We start from the raw sequence: 19,043 nt of genomic DNA, 5'->3' as shown, positions 1-19,043 counted from the left end.
GATGAAAACAACAACTACTAATCTGAACAAAGATATGCTATATTAACTATAACCATAAGCACACTGGGAAGATCGGGAGAAAGTGCGCATGTGTCAGATGGTAGAGAAAGAGAGCTAAAGGACGGAAGTCAATAAATAATGGTCTAAAAACGGAAAAATCAAAATGTGGCATATTAAGCATGCTATGTATAGCACAGAGATAACTATCAAGAGATTCAGCTAACAGTTGCAGCGGTTGCCCCTGAGAAGCGGGGAAAAGGGAAATGAGGAAGTCCTGCTTTTTTGTAACAAAACTTAAAGAATTGACTATATGTATGTATAACTGTTAACAATAAAAACTTACTAAAGCACTGAAGAAAAAGGAGACATACCTAACCAGTTTTACCTCATCTTAAATAGGAGTACATACATGTCTATCTAACAAACTGAAGTCAATCTCATCACTGAAGGATACCGTTAGCCAATTTCCCAGGCCAAGGGCAGAGAAAGAATGGGGCTCTCTACCTTTCTGACTTCATGTCTTCTTACCAATTTTGCTACCAAGAGTTCATGTTCTTAAAGACAGATGTTCACTTTTACCAGGAACTGGCATAAATAAATAGGTATTCTATTGATCACTAGTGTCTTACTGGTCAAGGTAAAATTTTATTGTGAATTCTTACGACAAAAAATATTGTATTTCATGGCAGAACCAACATCCTAACATCCCCCCACCCAAAGCAGGATCAGTAATCCAAGAAAGGATAAAATTCACAGCGAATATCCCAGTAGACTAATGAGAGGTTAGGCTCTAAATGTCCTTGAAAGCATGACAAGGGCTCCAGCTTTAGGAAACCCAGAAATGTGAATCTGACAACAAGACCCACGACCCAAATGAACTGAGAAAAACAGTCACCTGATTTGACATCAAACACGCTAATGTAGTCTATGGAGCCAGCTGCAATGTGGGTGCCAGAGGGATGCCAGCTGAGACTCAGGATGCGACCTTGGAAGGTGAACAAAAGGTGACATACACATAAATAGCCAGCCAAGGGTAACTGAGTTCTCCTTCCACAGTTATCTACAGGGCTGGTGTTCTACAGTCCCACCTCTAACACCTCTCACCACTGCACTCCTGTGAGAACTGTTTTATAGCACATGAGGCACAACTCTGCCCTAGGATCCATAATGAAGTATTCGATACTAATTTTAGTTATGTATAAATGGTTGATGGGAGTGTAAGTAATAAAGCATAACCTTTTGACGGTAATCTGTTAGTAACCTAACAAAATGTAAATGTGCATTATTTGACCCAGTAATTGCACTGAGAATTAACCAAAGAGAAATACTTGCATGAGTGCCCCAAAAATATGTGCATAAAAATATTCACTGCACCACTGGTTGTAGTAAAAAAAAAAATTACCCAAAGCAATGCCATGCAAAATGGCATGACTGACAGACAGATGTCTGTGATGTCACAAGTGAAAAAAAGCTGAAAACAGGTATAAGTACTCCTGTGTAGTAGTTTATATGAATAGACAAAAAAGTCTGGAAGATTAATCCCAAAATGTTGTCTACATAGTGGAACGATATACTTGTTTTCTCTTTTATACTGGCTAACTGTATGAAATTTTTAACAAGAGGTGTACCACCTTTGTAATTTAAAAAAAAGGTCACTCCAACCTGACCAGGCAGTGGTACAGTGGATAGAGCTTCGGCCTGAGACACTGAGGACCCAGGTTTGAAACTCCAAAGTCACTGGCTTGAGCAACGGGTCACTGGCTTGGCTGGAGCCCCCGGTCAAGGCACAAATGAGAAAGCAATCAATGAACAACTAAGGTGCCTTAACTATGAGTTGATGCTTCTCATCTCTTTCCCTTCCTAATTTTTTTTAAAAAAAAAAAGGTATTAAAAACCAAATTATGAATCTGAGTAGCAGAGGATAAATATTACTAATGGACATGGAAAATATATCAGACAGTTCAGCAAACTATAGCCCTAAGGCCACATCAGATCTGTTCCCTCCTTTTGAAAAATAGTTTTGGCCCTGGCTGGGTTGTTCAAGGGATCGAGCATCAGCTGGGCATGCAGACGTCTGGGTTCGATCCCTAGTCAGGGCACACATGAGAAGTGACCATCTGCTTCTCTCTCCCTTCCCTCTCCTTCTCTTTTTTCACAGCCAGTGGCTTGATTGGTTCAAGCATTAGCCTTGGGCACTGAGGATAGCACCATATGGGCCCCAGACGACCCTGGGGGGATCCCATTCAGAGCGTCTCCTCTCACAGAAGGAAGGGAAGAAGGGAAGGGAAGGGGAGGGGAGGGGAGGGGGTAAATAAAAATAAAAATACAGTTCTGTGGGAGCATGGCCAGGCCCACTTTTTTTAAAGTATCACCTATAGCTACTTTTGTGCTATAACAGAGTTGGCAGAAACTGTTCAGCCTGCAGAACCTAAAATATTTACTACCTTGTGTCTTTACAGAGACAGTTTGCCAAACCTTGCTCTAGAGGTCACTGTCAATGGTCCAAGCGAAGCCCAAGCATGGGCAATTATTTACAGAATTCCTCCATTCTATCTGAATACATTAGCAGGATTAAGAACCACAGCTCCTAAAATGGAAATTCTGCTTTCCAGACTTTATGCACCCTTGTTAAAACATCACAAAAATAAGTGAGAACAAATCAATTTACACAGAAACCCTAGCTTCCCTATTTTGTATTTCTAGTTTTTCATATTATAACTCAACCAGACAATTACAACTATGCTTTACAATGGAGAAAGCCTAAGCTAGAGATGGCTTCTGGCACATAACCTGTATTCAGATCAAGTTAGCATTTAGATAAAATATTACCTGGACCCATGGGAAATAATCCCATCCCAGTGGTACAGAAACATAACTACTTAAGGCTATGCACTGCCCCATCAGAAATGACCCTTACTTTTCTGTGGATCAAAATTTCTTTCAAACTGGATTTTGTCTGGGAAAATTTGAAATAGTTTCACAGATCCATCTTCACAACCAACCTATTAGGGGAAAGGAGGTAAAAAATAGAGAAGATAAGCATTTTCTATTTTTAACTAAATATATATTTACAAATACATTTCTTCCCTAATGTGATCACTTGCTCTGAACAATAGTTGGTGGGAGAAAAAAAGTACTGGTATCAAGAAACTGATAGTGTATTCTTGGGAGCCTTCGTGTCCTAACGAGAAAGCAGGCTAATTAGTGGCCCAATCCCAGGACAAGACATAGAAGTAGGATTTACAGTGCACCTCTGCTAGAGACCCGTGGCCTACATAAAAGACCTATAATTATATAACCAAAACAGAGACTTATCGAGATGTTGTATAGATCAGTGCAAAAGAGACTCAGTCTTATCACAGAAAATTAAATCTCTGAAAACATTCATTCTAATGTTACTGATGGGAAAATTAATTTCTGAAAGCACCCATTCTAATGTTAACGGTATGGGGGGGGGGGGTGATAGCCTCCCCAGTCTGCGCTGAAACAATTTTGAGAAACACTGTGGTGAAACTTAGGTGCACAAGTTAACTGGTGGAAGGTCCTCAGAACTTGAAATATAAATTAGTGCACTGTGAATCTACAAAAGGATTTAATATGCTGTATTCTGAAATAATTTATTGTAAAACACAAAGCACAACAAAATAAAAAAGTCTCAACAGCTCCCAATTCCAGAGAACAAAGTTTGGGAAACCAAACTAACCCTCTTATTTCATAAATGAATAAACGAGGTCCAAAGCAGAAACAGAAAGGATGCAAAAGGACAAGGGATTTTTAATTCCCAATATCAACTCCAATCTTATACTGGGGATCTAGCTCAGATTAGAGTTGCTATATGTCATAATATAATTTTACTCTGCCTGTCCATAAACACAGGGAAGAAATTTAAGTGGGCACAAAAGAAATTTTGGTTTAAATTACCAATAGCTGCTTACTGACCAAAAGTTGAGAGCCACTGGGGCTGGCAGCCATGCTCCAAATGGGTCCTCCAAAGGCATCCACAGAATACTTGATGTTTAATGCCTGCAAATCATACTCGATAATCTCGCCGTTGAGTCCAGCACTAAAGAGTCGCTGTCCTTTTGCCCAACACAGAGCTTCTGTAGCTCGAGACTCATGACCTGGGAAAAACTATAGAAACACCAAAACTTCTTAACCCATCATCAGCTACCAGCACTGAGTGGCCACAAGCAACATGGTAAAAAGAAAATATTTCCCTTGAAGTAACTACTGAGGGGTTTTGTGTGATCAGAAGATCATACCTATTAACATTTTCATTTTTTCCAGGTTCACATTTTAGTTACTTCTTCAGTTGGTTTTGTTTCTTTTACTAAGATCTGTTCTACAAAACCTTTTCAGAAGAATAAAGTTTCTATCCAATTGCATTTGATGTAGCTAACTTAAAAAAAAAATCAATGCAACTATCTTGATTGGGTGATAATTTCAAAGGTATATACACGTCAAAAGTTATCAGAGTATATATACTGCTCACAAAAATTAGGGGATATTTCAAAATGACTATGAAGCGATAAAAAAGCATTTGATTTCTTTTTATTAAACAAGAACATCAGAAAAGCAAACAAGTCAAAGAAAGTTATCCGATTATGCAAATGAAATGCAAAACCAACTTTTATTTCATCGGTGAAAATGAACTGTACAAAAGACTGCAAGACTGGAGGATTTGCACGTTCCCTGATCCCCTCATTTTTGTGAGCAGTGTACTTTAAATACATGCTGCTTATTGTGTCAATTTTACATGTAAAAGCTATTTAAAAAACAAAACTAAGATAAACTAATGAAGCTCACTCCAGCTTTTCATTCAAATCTCATATTTCTAAGTGCTTCCTTAGCACTCAAAAAGTTTCATACCTATAAAAGCATTTTATTCTACCTATTCCTAGTCCCTATTCTTTTCACTCTAAGGGATATCATTTTTTCTTTTCTGAGAGTGATGAACAGAGTTTAGCAATCTTAATAAGGAATATGAAGAAAGCAGAAGACTAAATGAATTAATTGTTGAAAAATACAGAGAGAATAAGAAATACTAAGTTAGAAATGGCTGGCTTAAGCTCGGCCTCTGGTGGCGCAGTACATAAAGCATCGACCTGGAATACTGAGGTCACAGGCTCAAAGCCCTGGGCTTGTCTTGGTCAAGGCATGTATAACAAGCAATGAACAACTAAAGAGTGAAGCAGCTATGAGTTGATACTTCTCACTCCCCTGCCCCTCTCTCTTCTCTCTCTGTAAAATCAATAAATAAAATATTGAGGAAGGAAGGAAGGAAGGAAGGGAGGGAGGGAGGGTGGGAGGGAGGGAGGAAGGTAGGAAGGAAGGAAGGGAGGGAGGGTTGACTTAATTCATTCAACAAATATTAACTCAGCACTGGCTTTGTACTAGACACTTGCTAAATGCAATGCTGGGAATTGAGTCATGAACATCACTGCCAAGGTCCCTGTTTTCATAAAATTTGAAGTTCAGTGGGAAAGGCAGACATTAAACAAATATACAAACTATTACATAATTAGCTTTCAAAAATGACAAGAAAAACACAAGATAAAACAAGCATGCACTATAGCACATTTTTCACACTACAGAACGTGAGCCAACTGTGTTGACTGGTAATTTTTAACTCCTATTAGTTCTTCAGGGGTCAGCTCAGTAAGTCATCCCTTTCCTAGATTCCTAAACTTACCTCACCAGAGTAAGGCATCTCTCCAATAATATTCTAGGCCTGGGCTTAGCTTTATGTAAAATTTATGACAGTGTTTAGAAACTGTATACTCATCTTTTCCTCAGAGGACTTTGAGCTCCTTGGGGGTAGAGCCTCTAACATTTATTTTGATGCCTAGAATGGTACTTGCCATTCATTCATTTAGAAACTTTTACAGAGTGCCTTCATTCCATAAAAGTTTCGAAATGAATTCATTCATTTACCCATCTATCCATTTACATCATGGGGCCCAGCGCATGTAAGACACTCAATAAATGTGAATTGAATTAGATGTTGCACCTGAAACCAGTAATCAGTGACTTCGGGGGGGAAAAAATGCTGCTGTAATAGCCAGCTACATACATCCAAATGGTATTTTACCTCCTTTAAAATCTCCTTTACTCCCAAATATAGGCATGGAAGTCTACATTCTCTCAGACGAACTTAGAAATCCACCTACCTGCTATCACATCACCAACATTTCTGATATTAAAATGTTCTATCAATTTTTCTGAACTGACAATGAAATTGGTACTGACACCCCCAGCAGGAAATACCACCTTATTAAAGATGCAATGGTGTGGAGGCTGATACAAAGCAATAGTCTTGACAATTTCCATTCTTGTGCCCAAAAGAACTGGCAAACCTCAGTTTCCAAATGAATGTGAGCTGCCACAATTCCCAGGCAGGATATTTCTAACCAATATCACACAGATGTAAACCCTGAACTTCTCTTATCAGTCAGACAAGAAATCACATGCTACAGTTCAAAACAACTCCACAGAAGATACAGAAAGTCACTTTCATTTGATCTCTAACTATGACATAAGAGTTTTTGCAGAATTGAACTTAACAAGAAAATTAACATCAGAAACACCAAATTAGGCTTCTCAATGACTTACTTTCTCCTGAAAGTAGTTTGCTGACAAGTTATAAATTTCCACAGTGCCATCTGTTCTTGAAACAGCCAGTCTGTTTGACTGGTTATTGTAAGCCACACAGCGGATCCCTGATGGAACATAATTAAAGAAACGAACTCGATGGACATTAAATTCACCCATTCCTAGGGAAGAGAAAAAAAGGGTCATTTTTGTTCACTGTTAACTGTAGAATGTTATGTGTATTGTTCCTTAATGTCACTGATCTGGATGGAACACTCCAACTATATCTCACTGAGGTTCATTTCTAAGTAACTAATGATATTTTCATGCACCACACAAGAATCTATCAAACAACCTCCAGTAGCTCACAATTCTTTGCAAAAAAAATTAAAAGGTCAACATATAGACTAGAGCATCACCCAGACTTCTAACAATCCTGACAACTGCCTGAAGAAAGTAGTATGGGAAAGAGGAGCTAGAATCTGAAATTTGATCATAGAGCAAAAGTTTAAATGTAATTTCATTCTTTAATGGGAGCGTGCACTTGAACCAAGGGAGACATATGGAGCTAAACAGTTGTATCCCAGGCAGAACTAAAGTCTTTTCTATTTAGGATTTGAGGTTTCTTGTAGAGTGAAGAGAAAACAACACAGTAACTCGAAAGAGGTAAGAAATGCTGACAGCTTAAATCAGTCTCTCAATGTCAGGTCTGCAGAACTGCATCAAAATCAGCTCGAAAAAAATGGTTTTTAAAAATGTTAAATTTCCGGGTCTTAGTCCATTGTTCCAGAATGCCGATTTCTGGGGGTGGGGGACAGACACTAGGAATCTGCAGTTTAGAAAGCACTTCTCCCTAACTCTACTGCATGCTAAGTTTGCAAATCACAGACTCAAAACTACGGTCGTGAAGGTGGGGTTGACGGAGCAGGCAGAGCCAGGAGCTCTTCAAGGGGGAAACGATAAGACTTGGTCTGGTATCTGTCAACTACCCCTCCCACCCCACCCCCGCCGCCAAATACGCTCTCGGCAAGGGTAGGGGGCCGGGTCTGGTTTACCCCTCACTGGTCTCTCTTCAAGGTTAGCAACCCGAGGGCAGAAAAGATGTGTTGGGCCCGGCCCGACTAAGAGAGCGGCTGAAGCGCGCGCGAAGTCTCCACCGCCCCTTTCATCTCCAGGAAGCTACAGAGTAGCCCCCAACTGCCCTCGACCCAAGGAACCGTTGAGCTCCACCAGGCTTAGATCAAGGGCAGGCCGCACCCCCTTGAACTGCCCTCTCTTGCACCCACTTCCCACACCCCTTCCCTAACTCACCCGCGATGGGCGATCGCTTCTCTCCGCCCGGCCCCACGTGCGCGCGCTCGCGTGCTCTGCCCCGGAAGTGCTCGCGGCGCGAGGCCGGAAGTGCGCAGGCAGTGCTCGCGGCGGCGGCGACGGCGGCGGGAGGTTCGGTTGTCGCCCGTTGGCCGCGCGGCGCCGCGCTCGGCGGCCGCCATTGCAGGTCAGGCCGCGGGTGGGGGGGTGCGGGAGGCCGCGGGGAGCTACTACCGAGCTGGGGATGGCCGCGAGGGTGCGAGGGCACGAGAAGCTAGGTAGCTGGGGCCGGGCGGGCGCGGGAGGCTTGAGGAGAAGAATGGCGAGCCGAGGGGCGGGGAGCGGCGAGCGGGGGAGGGGAATTCGGGAAGGGGGAAGGGAGCGGGGAGGGCCACGGCCACGGAGAGGTGGGGGCGAAACGGGGGCCTTGGGGTAGGAAGGCCGGGAATTGTGGGGGAAGGGAGCGGTGTGGAGACGGAAGGCGGAGGGAAGGAAGGGAGCGAGCTGGGCGGAGCGGAGAGGAGAGGGCGGAAAGGGTGGCCGAGCGCGGGCGGAGGACGGAGGAGGGGGCGGCGCGGGCCAGATCCTCCAGGTATGTGCGGGAAAGGGCTCTTTCCCACTGCGGAGGGAGCCCAACACGCGAGTCTTGCGGGAGCGGGATAGAACTGGAACCCGAGAAGTAGCGGGAATATCAGGGGACTGGGGGGGGGGTAGGATTGTGAGGTATGTTTGAGGCGACATTTTAAATGGGGGCGGGGGATAGGATACTGGGAGAGGTGATGGTGGAGGGTGGTTGGAAGGAAGAGATAGGCTGGAAAGAGATCCTGGCTCCTTTGTGGGCGGAGTGAGACGGGAGAAAAGTGGGTGGGGTCCTGGAGGAACGGAGCATTTCAGAATTTAGGGGGAGAATGAGGGTAATAGAAGACGTTATAGTGTAATCTTTTAGGAGGGTGAATGGTTTGGGAGATCATTGGGGAGGGGGTGTGGAGTAAGGTAGTGTAAAAAAAATCATTTCCTTCGGAATTAGTAGAAAGGGCTCGGTAAGAGGTCCCAGCAAAGTCAGGGTAATTTGGGGGGGGGGGATTCGTGAAGACAAGGGAAGCGGATTGAAAAGCCCCAGAAAGGGGTTGAGACTAGAAATAGGAAGTGTTTGTGGCCCAGACTGCTGCGGAATGGGAAGGGGACGGGGTAATGGGTGGAGAAGATGGGGCGGGGGGGGGGGGGCTGGTGGGAGGAGAGTCTAAAAGGGAGACCTCAAGCGAGGTTAAAAGGGAAGGGGCTTTGGGGAGGATTAAGAGGGACTGCAGAGTAGCAGAAGATGGAGAAAACTGGAGTAACTCAGGTCGACTGAAGTCATCTTTTCTACTTATTGTCTACAAATGCCAGTAATTGATTCCCTCCATCATGGGAATCCTAAAATGTGATGGGAAAGTACAAAGTATGCATACTATCCACACACGTTTTTGAACACACTCTTCACTAATGAAAAGTTTGGAAGCATTCAGTTCCACCCACCCTCCATAGCCCCTTTTTAGGGGGGAGCAAGCTTCTCATTGAGAAACAGGAGTTTAGAACTTGATATAAGGCTGTCCACAGACAAGATCCCTTTTAGATCATCCCCTTCAGTCACAAAATCACAGTAACACTGCTAATAAAAATCATCTGCGTTCATTTGTATATGAAACTTCTTGAATTGTTCAGTTGGTGGAAAGGCACACAGAGAAGTAGTCCTTATACGTATTCAGAGGAAAGAACCTTCCTAAACTTAATCCCTGAAGCAGTTTGGTGAACCCTATCATATTTGAATTTTTCTCCCACTGTGTAAACTTGATTTTATTTTAATGACCTCCTGCTTCTATAGAATGTTTTACTCCACTCTTAAAATTAAAATAATAATTACATAGTGTAATATATACTAAGACATTCTATGCTAAGAAAAAGCCATGTTCCTAGGTAATCAATAACTTGAATCTAAAGGATTACCATGTGTTAGGCACTGTGCTGAGGACTTTAATAACCTCATTTCTCACAACTCTGAGATAGGTTCTTATGTATGCCTGGTTTATTGGTGGGGAACTGAATTGGGGTTAAATTACCCCCATCACATGTAGAATAAGTGGCATAATCAGAGTCCACATTTGATGATTTATCTCCTATCCCTAAACACAAGAATTGTCCCTGGGACCAAATAAGAGATCAGTAAATGCTAACTGTTGGCCTAGAACAAATTAAAGCCTTTTCCCCCTTTCCTTAAAAAGCTTAAAATACAAGAATTAAAAGGTTCTAATGAAAACAATTTATAAAGCATTGTTTAGCTCTAGAAATTTTTAATTATTTGTAGTTAAGTTAAACCATTGAGTCAAGGCTCCTTTCAGTAAAAGCTGTACTGTTCAGGTGTGTGTGTGTGTGGCATACATTCTGCCACATTTTATTTGGGAGGCAGCATTATGAAGATCATTGTTCAGGCTGTCCTTTAAGACAGTAATTTTTTAACAATTTAACAATTCAGAAACCAAATGATGAGATAATTACATTTTGTCAGAGCTTATAATAAATCAGTGTCAAAGAATGTTCTCTGTAGTTAATTATATGATAATAAACAGGTTTATTCTTTTTTTAACTGCCCTACAGATGTAATAGATACTTTGGTGGCAGGTTATAAAATCTGCATGTTACTTGCCATTTTGTAAGAGATGCTCTAAGAAAGGCTAATATTATAAAGCAATCAAAGTTCTAGACACAATCTGTACAGTATACCTATCTACTTTCCCTAAAGGCAACTGTTGCAAGAAATAAATATGATTCTTTGGCTCTTAGAACAGTTGCTGAAGGGCAACTGTTGCAAGTAAAGATATACTAGGATTCAGATGATTGGATATTTTAAGGCGTTTGAGTAGAATTTACACACTTTTTATTTTTATTTTTTTCAGAGAGAGGGACAGATAGGGACAGACAGGAAGGGAGAGAGATGATAAACATCAATTCTTCGTTGTTCCTTAGTAGTTCCTTAGTTCACTGATTTCTCTTATGTGCCTTGACCAGGGGGCTACAGCAGACCAAGTAACCCCTTGCTCAAGCCAGCGACCTTGGGCTCAAGCTGGCGAGCTTTTTGCTCAAACCAGATGAGCCCATGCTCAAACTGGCAACCACAGAGTCTCGAACCTGGGTCCTCCGCATCCCAGTCTGACACTGTCCACTGTGCCACTGCCTGGTCAGGCAAGGCGCTTAAGTAGAATTTGGTAATACAGATGTACTGTAGGAGAAGGATCTCTAAGGGGACTTGTAAGAGAGACCTTAGCCTTCACATCCCAGCTCTACCACTTTGTGACCAGTTACATGACCTTTAGCTTCTTTAAGTCTGTTTTTCTCATCTGTAAAATGAAAGTGAGAAGACAGTGCTTACAACATAGGATTGTTTTCTTTTCAGAACCAAAAGAATCCAGGTTGTTCAGAAAAGTTTATGTAAGAAATGAAGCTTTTTGCATTGTAAAAATGATGCTCTGCTTGGTTTGTTTGTTTGGGTTTTGGGGTTTTGTTTTTTTTTACAGAGACAGAGTGAGAGAGAGGGATAGACAGGGACAGACAGGCAGGAACGGAGAGAGATGAGACGCATCAGTCATTAGTTTTTCATTGCGTGTTCCAACACCTTAGTTGTTCATTGATTGCTTTCTCATATGTGCCTTGACCGCGGGCCTTCAGCAGACCGAGTAGCCCCTTGCTGGAGCCAGCAACCTTGGGTTCAAGCTGGTGGGCTTTTTGCTCAAACCAGATGAGCCTGCTCTCAATTTGGCAACCTCGGAGTCTCGAACCTGGGTCCTCTGCATCCCAGTTCGACACTATCCACTGCGCCACTGCCTGGTCAGGCAAAATGATGCTCTGCTTGGATGTTTCTTTTTTTCTTAGAAATTGTGGTGGCACTTAGATTTTTCAGGTTTTTAATCACTTTAATAGTAATTAACTTCAAAATAGAGAAATCAAATGACAAGGTATATCCCACCCAGATTATCCTGATTCCAGTCCAAACTTTTAAATTGTTATCCTTTTTCTTTCAAGAGATCTTGGAAGAATTTTTAAGGTACTTTTGGTGGTTCTTTTGATTAGGGCTTTCTTAATTTATCAGAATACCTCTGCCCTCCTGAGCTAGTGTAGTACTTGTTCTTAAGTGATCCCACACCAGGGCTGCTTCCAAAAGTCTATCTTATTTGAGGATGCCTTCTTGGCTCCCTGTTGCCCTTCTGACCAGCACTTGGGTATGTGCAGTACCTGCCAGATACCTTTTCATTCTTCCTGGCACTTGCTTTTCTCCTTTGGGAGGACAGAATTGGGTAGTCATTATGAATGTAGATAAAGTCAAAATGGCTGAGGTTCTTGGTCTGGCCCTACCACATAGAAGCAAGTGTTATCTCTCAGTAGTGTTTTCTACAAACTAGGTATTAAGAACCTGTCTCAGAGCGGTAACAATGATTGAGGTGCCACCCATATATATGCACAGCATCTAATTCATAGTAAAAATCCTATAAATACGAACTGCCATTTATATTGGAATTTGAAGTCCACTGATTTGACCAACCTCATGCTCCCAAAGTTTGGTGCTCAAGAATAGAGATTTTTGCTGTCTGTTTGCTGGCAGTATACTTTTCCCTCTAGATCCAAAATAAAGATTATCAGATCACTAAAGAAACCTAATGTATTTGCCGAGCTTGAGCACCATTATAATACCTATTAATTTGCTGTACTATATTGGTAAGCACTGGACTAATAACTTTCCATAAGCTCCATCTATTCATTGGAAACACTTATACAGCAGCTGTAGTTTACATCTACCATGCCCTCAACACCCACGAATCTGTCCTTCCCAGAAAGACAAGTACAAATGAAGCCAGTTTCAGGCAAAAATGTCCCATTTTGACCCATTCTTGTAGAGTACCATGAACTTGCCACCAGGTGGTGCTGTTGTATAAAATAAGAGTTGATAAGCATCAGGGTGTTTTAGTAATTTAAGTGAAAGGTAATCAAAGCATTTGATGAGAGCCCTGCCAGAAATCAGCTTACCATTTACCAAAGTTGTCTGAAGGACTTTTTGATTCTCAGGGCTTTTAGTTAGAGGAGGTTTTTTGAACCTTGAAATATCAGATAGCCAAAATGGTAGACAGAAGTTTATATCATCACCAAGGAAAAGTAAAATATGAAAGAATTAGTTTTTTAAAATGTCCTGGAAAAGGCAGGTATTAGCATAGTGGTCAAGAGTGTGGGCTGTGCAGCATTTCTTGGGTTCAAATTCTGGTACTTTGATAGCTATGTGACATTGAACCCAATTGTGGTATCTTAACTGTTCACACTGTAGTTGACCTTTGGTGATCTTAAGCAATCTTATATGTACATCAATTTTTTTTAAGTTTATACCTTACACAATTGTTAGAGAAGTGAAATAAAGCATATCTAAAACACTAAGTGGCTAATACAAAGTAATGGAAAACATTAGCTATTGTTATTATTCTAAATCTTTTTTTTTTTTCTTCAGCTTATTTTCCATTGCTTTTTAAAGACAGAAGGCTCATGGTGCAAATTATTATTTCCAGGTGAGTACATTTTGACTTTTTAATTTAGCTTGAGTGCTTAGGGCTATATAGATTTGATATTCTCTTGGAAGAACCGGGGTCCTCAGGTGCATCTTGAACAAACCCTTGCATTTCAATCTCTAGTTCAATTGCATAGCACTGCCCAGTTTCCCAAGAATTTGTGCTCAACAAAGAGTTTTTTTGGGCCTTGAATGGTGGTGTAGGACACTATTCATCCTTCACCCCTCAAAAATATTGTAACCGCCAGCCCTTTGCTTGCAGTCCTGGGTCTGGAGGCCTGGCAGAATGGGTGCTGATGGAGCTACAGGGGGAGATCGAGGCTCGCTACAGCACTGGATTAGCTGGAAACCTCCTGGGAGACCTACATTACACCACTGAGGTGAGGGGGCTTTTCTTTCCCTGCCTAATGCCTCAGTAAAGCGAGCTACACCACGGTGGTGCTCCCAGGATCCAGAGTGAGGACTAACTACCCTAAGGTTTGTTATTCAAGGTTGAGCTAATCTAAGCTGTCTGTCTGTTCTCCCCCTCGGTCTCTAGTCGCAGGGAAATTTAGCTTTGGGAACCTTGAAAGGTCATAGTTCTAAAAGTGAAAATTCTCTTACCTGGGCAAAAAAGGGCACGAGGGTGGGCTGTCCACTGTGTATGCTCAGCAATGCAAGAGCCAGCCCAGGGAGTGCAGGTTGCCAGTATTGTCTGCCAGGAGCATATCTAGGAAGCAGCTGAGTGTTATGATCTTGTCCTGAACCTCAGGCATCTTGTTCTTGTTCTGCCAAAGGGAATCCCTGTGCTGATCGTGGGGCATCATATCCTGTATGGGAAAATCATCCACCTGGAGAAACCTTTTGCGGTCCTTGTTAAACACACTTCTGGGGAGCAGGACTCTGATGAGCTTGGCTGTGAGACTGGCACCCGGTACCTGGTGACAGCACTCATCAAAAACAAGATTCTTTTCAAAACTCGCCCCAAGCCCATTATCACCAACGTCCCCAAGAAAGTATGAAAGAACCCCGGATTTTCCCTAGGGAGCGGCCAACTCCTTGGACTCGTGCTCCACTGCCACCTCGAGGACGGCTGGACAGTTCCATGGGACCACAGGGGGGTCCTGTTTTAAATACAGGCCACCCACTGGGCATGATCTCAGATTCCTTCCTTATGGCAACTGGTTCACTTGGTGGAAATCTGGCCCCATTTCCAAGGAACCCTTCTCCTTTTCCAGCTTCATCAGGCTCATTGGCTTCAAATCCGGCACATTTCTCTGCTGGTGCTCGCGACCCAAGCATGGCTTCTTTTCCAAGGGGAATGAATCCCTCTGGCGCAGGTGCAGTTTCTTTCCCAAGGCCAGGTGGTCTCTTGGGCCCAGGCCCAGGGCCAGCTCTAAACCCTAGAGCAGGCGCTCTTCCAGGCCCAGGGCCTCTGTCTAACCCAAGGTTAGGGAGTCTCCCAGGGCCAGGGGCGATGTCTAATTCAAGGTTAGGGAGTCTCCCAGGGCCAGGTCCGATGTCTAATTCAAGGGCAGGTGGTCTCCTGGGAACAGGTCCTGATTCCAGAAATGGCGGCCCCATGGGCCCTGGGTCTGGACCCAACCTGAGAACAGGTGTCCTGTTGACATCTGGGAATGGTCCTCCCAATACTAGGCCCATTGGCCTGGGCCCTGGACCAAATCCCAATCTGAGATCTGGCTTTATAAGTGCAAACCCTGCCCCAAGGTCAGGTATGTTTCCAGGCCCCAGCCTTGGGCCCAATCCAAGAGCAAGCAACCTAGGTCCAGGTCTTGGGCCCAATCCAAGAGCAAGCAACCTAGGTCCAGGTCTTGGGCCCAATCCAAGAGCAAGCAACCTAGGTCCAGGTCTTGGGCCCAATACAAGAGCAAGCAACCTAGGTCCAGGTCTTGGGCCCAATACAAGGGCAGGTGGTCTGGGCCCAGGTCCTAATCTGGACACCAGAGCGGGTGGTCTCTTGGGCACAGGATCCGGTCTTAATTTAAGAATGGCTGGACCTCAAGGCCTAGATCTTGCCCCCATTCTGAGAGCAGCAGGTCTCTTAGGAGCAAATTCAGCTGCTTTCTCACAGACTTCTGGAAACATGGGCACGAGCCCATCTTCCATAGCAAGACTACCAGGCCCCATAGGCCCAAACCCAGGTCTTGGCTCTCGGGGAATTGGCCTTCCAGGGCCAAACCCATCTCCCATGTCAAGGGCTCCTGGCCCCATAGGCCCTAATTCAGCTCCTTTTTCAAGGCCAGCAGGCCCCATGGGGGTAAACGCTAATCCCTTTCCCAGGGGAACAGGTTCAGGGGCAGTGAACCCAGCTGCCTTCTCTCAGTCTTCTGGCGCATTGGCTTCAAACCCAGCTACCTTCCAGAGGTCTGCTGGCCTCCAGGGCTCAAATCCAGCAATTTTCCCAAGAGCCTCTGGGCCACTAGGACCCAACCCAGCTAACTTCCCAAGAGCCACTGGCTTACAGGGCCCAAGTCCAGCTACCTTTCCAAGGTCTACAGGCCCATTAGGCCCTGGTCAGGTTACTTTCCCCAGGTCAGCTCCTGGGCCTCTCAACTCTTCTCCAGGAGGCCCTATGGGCATAAGCCCCGCTCCCTTTGCAAGGCCAACTGGGACCCTGGGTCTAAACCCAGCCTCCTTTCCAAGGATGAATGGCCCTGTATGCAAGACTATAGTCCCATTTCCTAGAGTGGGTAGTCTCCCTGGCACAAACCCAGCTGCTTTTCCCAGACCAGGGGGTCCAATGGCTGCAATGTACCCAAATGGAATGTTACCCCCTTAAACAGTTTTCTCTCCAGGACCACCTTGGTTTTCAGGCATTGTGGTTCTGGGCAAAGGCTGTATTTTAGTAAAAGGATAGATGTGGAGCTACAGTCTGAAGTATGTAGCTGGGGCTCAATTTCAGATAAACCATCTTTTTCAAACTCTGCTTCTTTCTTGATTGAAGGTGAAATGTTATTTGTTGGACATGGACTGTGGCAGGTGGAAATGATCCTAACCTTGAGAGAAAGGATCTCCAGCCTTCCAGAAGCCTGCTGTGCTTTTGTCCCATAGCTTTCTGCCCCTTGTTTCTTACTGGTTTCTTGAATTGTTCTTGTGGACTTTTCCTCAGGGATACATTGGCCTGCAAGTCCCAATTCATATGTAGTCCCTGTGCTCACCACTGGAGAATCAGCTCACTGCTCTGTAGAAATGTTGCATTGGTGAACGGACCATGCTTCAGCAGCTTGGACCTGGTCATCCTCTACTGCCATACCTGTCCCTGGGGGCTTGAACACAGAACAGGGAAGTGGGCAACCACTTAAAGACCCACCAAATCCCATTTCCCCTTGACTGGTCCTGCAGCGTCCTTCTCTGGGACTTAGAGGAGGCCAGATTCAAGGCTCCACTGCTCATCCAACTCCCTCTCCACTGGTACTCCCAATCAGAGAACCTCATAATTGAAACTCATGTGGATGGGGTGGGGGGTGGGGCAAAGGGAAGAAATCACTGTGCTTTGTTCAACCTGATGTGAAAGGATGGTTGGTGTTTTTCCTGCATTGTATCTTTTCTTACTGTTTCTTTAATAAATGGGGTAAGAGGGGCTGCTGATGTTACTACCATTTTGTCACCTATTCCACAAGGAAGGAAGTTTACCCACTGCTTTTCATGGTTTCAGTTTGGCCACAATCTGCATTATCTGCCAGATAAAATGCTTCCACTCAAGGAAGAAGCAAGATTGATTTTTAGCCTTAGCTTACTCATCTGCCTATAATTTCACCAAAGACCCTGCCCACCCTCTCCATTAAAAGTTAAGCCACCATTAGTATACAGCTGTCATCAAGGTAGGCCTACTGTATTCACGAGGTCCAGAGGCACTGTGACAGCTTATGCTGCTTCTGAACGACACTCAAATTAACCTCAGCTATATTTCTAGCTTAGGTGCTGCTTTTGAAACTGGAATAAAGAGCTAGCTTTCATTAAGTACAAAGAGGGAGGAAGTAGCTCAGAAATACCAGTATTATGTGAGAATCTTTATTTTGACAAATATGTGCAGTATAAAAAACTTGACCTGAAAAGTTAAAAAAAAGCAGGTAAAAATAAATATGTTTACAAATTATTGTAGAAATAATACAAAAGACATTTAAAATTCTCAATGAGAAAAAAACAAAATGTATCCAGTTGTATAAAGGCTCTTCCCTTGCAAGAAATGGGGATAAAGCTAAAGACCCAGTTTGGTTTCACTGCTGAAAAATGTACAAAATAACTTAGAAAAACCAGTCGAGGTCAAACGTTGTGAGCCCACTACTTGTACTTGCCTACTTTTGATAGGAGGAAAGTTGATAACCACAGTGCAAGACAGTTGATGGTAGGACAGCCAACGGTTTTCCATTTGGGAGTCCATTCTATATTAACCTTCAAGTAAAAGCTGAAGAAAAACAAGCCCTTAGTGAAGTCAGTTCTGCAGTTGGCTGACCGGATTTCCTCCATTGTAGTGCTCAAAATAGTTTACTTCTTGGCCAGGAAAAACACGGAAGAGCCTGGAACAACTGCCTTTAGCAAATGCCTGCTGCCTCTTCTAGAGTTTGTGGATTGGGCCCAACATCAACCAGCAGTCTTATTAGAAACTTGAGGTCTGCGTGATGCAGCAGTGCTGGGTGCACTTGGAAAACCGTTGAGTTCATGGGAGATGAAGGAAAGCACCAGGATTTTCCAATCTGTGGTCCAGAGCACACTGTGTTCCTTTGTAGGAAGCACCTGAGCCACTAGAGGCTTGCCCCCTCAACTCTTCTCTGCCTTAGTGCTGCTTCTGAGGGGGTCAGCTGGACCCTCTGAGATTGGACGTTTGAAGAGCGCATGCTTGAGCAAGCAACCCCTAAATCAGAGACTTAGTCAAAACCCCAGGTTTGAAACCCAAGAGCTAAGTATAGTTTGTAGATTGCCAATCTCTAGAAAATGGCCTTCCCTCATTCTCCCCAAAAGCAGAGAGAAATAAAACAGCTTCAAGTGGCCTGAGAAAGCAAGAACCTCAGGATTTAGGAATCAATTCCTTCTAGTTTAGTTTCTGGAAAGCAGCAAATGCAGTAGTGACTGTCCACAGCTTGGCTATAAGAATTTCCTGGAAAAGCCACTGAGGAGAATGGACAGTCTCAAAGATGACCAGCTTGGATTTGAGGGTCCACTTAGGGAACACTGAAAAGCTTTCCATTAGAGACGATTGTCAAGAATTGTAGCCTGAAAGTCACGCATGCTACCCAGCAGCCAAGAACTCCGTCCCAGGCAGTTCTAAGATGATAGCTAATCTAACCAGAGGCTCCTAGTAGGTTTCCCCCCATGTGCTGAGGGCTGGCCTGCCTATTACAGAGGGGCCTGTGAGAGTCCAGGCTCTGTGTCACTTGTCACCTTGAAGAACTTATCCGATGAGCAGGAGGTGAACACATTACTATGTCACTTTGAAAGCAAAGTGAGTAGACTATCTTAGGACTCAGCTGAATTTGACAGGAATTTAGGAGTACACAGGTTGAAATAACATACTCACTTCCTTAGTACTTTGGGGTTTAATCTCCCTGGTAAAATGACCAGACGT

At 43.7% G+C, this 19,043-nt stretch overlaps 4 protein-coding genes across 5 annotated transcripts in view; 2 read left to right on the top strand and 2 right to left on the bottom strand.

Annotated features, from left to right (window-relative positions):
- UTP4 (UTP4 small subunit processome component) overlaps positions 1 to 7,960 on the bottom strand; it is a 31,913-nt gene extending 23,953 nt beyond the window's left edge. Inside the window, exons 1-5 of one of the 2 annotated variants that reach the window (XM_066243183.1) lie at positions 7,903 to 7,960; positions 6,613 to 6,773; positions 3,940 to 4,131; positions 2,918 to 3,002; positions 896 to 985 (exon numbers count right to left, since the gene is read on the bottom strand). In XM_066243183.1, coding sequence (XP_066099280.1) covers positions 896 to 985; positions 2,918 to 3,002; positions 3,940 to 4,131; positions 6,613 to 6,771 — 526 coding nt within the window. In that variant the 5' untranslated portion in view covers positions 6,772 to 6,773; positions 7,903 to 7,960. Of the gene's footprint in view, positions 1 to 895; positions 986 to 2,917; positions 3,003 to 3,939; positions 4,132 to 6,612; positions 6,774 to 7,646; positions 7,801 to 7,902 lie in introns of those variants that run through there. The other variant, XM_066243184.1, reaches the window with a different exon arrangement.
- On the bottom strand, positions 7,894 to 8,643 carry LOC136313581 (actin nucleation-promoting factor WASL-like). The gene has a single exon (XM_066244113.1). The coding sequence runs from the start codon at positions 8,641 to 8,643 to the stop codon at positions 7,894 to 7,896; it is 750 nt and encodes a 249-aa protein (XP_066100210.1).
- Positions 8,015 to 14,481, top strand: CHTF8 (chromosome transmission fidelity factor 8). The gene is made up of 4 exons (XM_066243192.1): positions 8,015 to 8,089; positions 13,424 to 13,481; positions 13,743 to 13,860; positions 14,257 to 14,481. Exons 2-4 carry the CDS (start codon positions 13,459 to 13,461, stop codon positions 14,479 to 14,481), a joined length of 366 nt encoding a protein of 121 aa, XP_066099289.1. The 5' UTR covers positions 8,015 to 8,089; positions 13,424 to 13,458.
- DERPC (DERPC proline and glycine rich nuclear protein) lies at positions 14,478 to 17,060 on the top strand. The gene has a single exon (XM_066243188.1). It carries the CDS (start codon positions 14,478 to 14,480, stop codon positions 16,257 to 16,259), a length of 1,782 nt encoding a protein of 593 aa, XP_066099285.1. The 3' UTR covers positions 16,260 to 17,060.
- The last annotated feature ends 1,983 nt before the right edge of the window (positions 17,061 to 19,043 follow it).

Source organism: Saccopteryx bilineata, chromosome 9, assembly GCF_036850765.1.
Source record: "Saccopteryx bilineata isolate mSacBil1 chromosome 9, mSacBil1_pri_phased_curated, whole genome shotgun sequence".
Taxonomy (NCBI): Eukaryota; Metazoa; Chordata; class Mammalia; order Chiroptera; family Emballonuridae; genus Saccopteryx; species Saccopteryx bilineata.
Note: the sequence above shows the minus strand (reverse complement) of the source record. Positions and strands in the feature narration are given on the sequence as shown.

Coding starts and splice junctions, on each gene's coding strand:
- DERPC (XM_066243188.1), top strand. CDS start 14,478: ATGAAAGAACCCCGGATTTTCCCTAGGGAGCGGCCAACTCCTTGGACT.
- LOC136313581 (XM_066244113.1), bottom strand. CDS start 8,643: ATGTCGCCTCAAACATACCTCACAATCCTACCCCCCCCCCAGTCCCCT.
- CHTF8 (XM_066243192.1), top strand. CDS start 13,459: ATGGTGCAAATTATTATTTCCAG. Junction 13,482..13,742: donor GTGCAAATTATTATTTCCAG/GTGAGTACATTT, acceptor CTTTGCTTGCAG/TCCTGGGTCTGGAGGCCTGG. Junction 13,861..14,256: donor ACCTACATTACACCACTGAG/GTGAGGGGGCTT, acceptor GTTCTGCCAAAG/GGAATCCCTGTGCTGATCGT.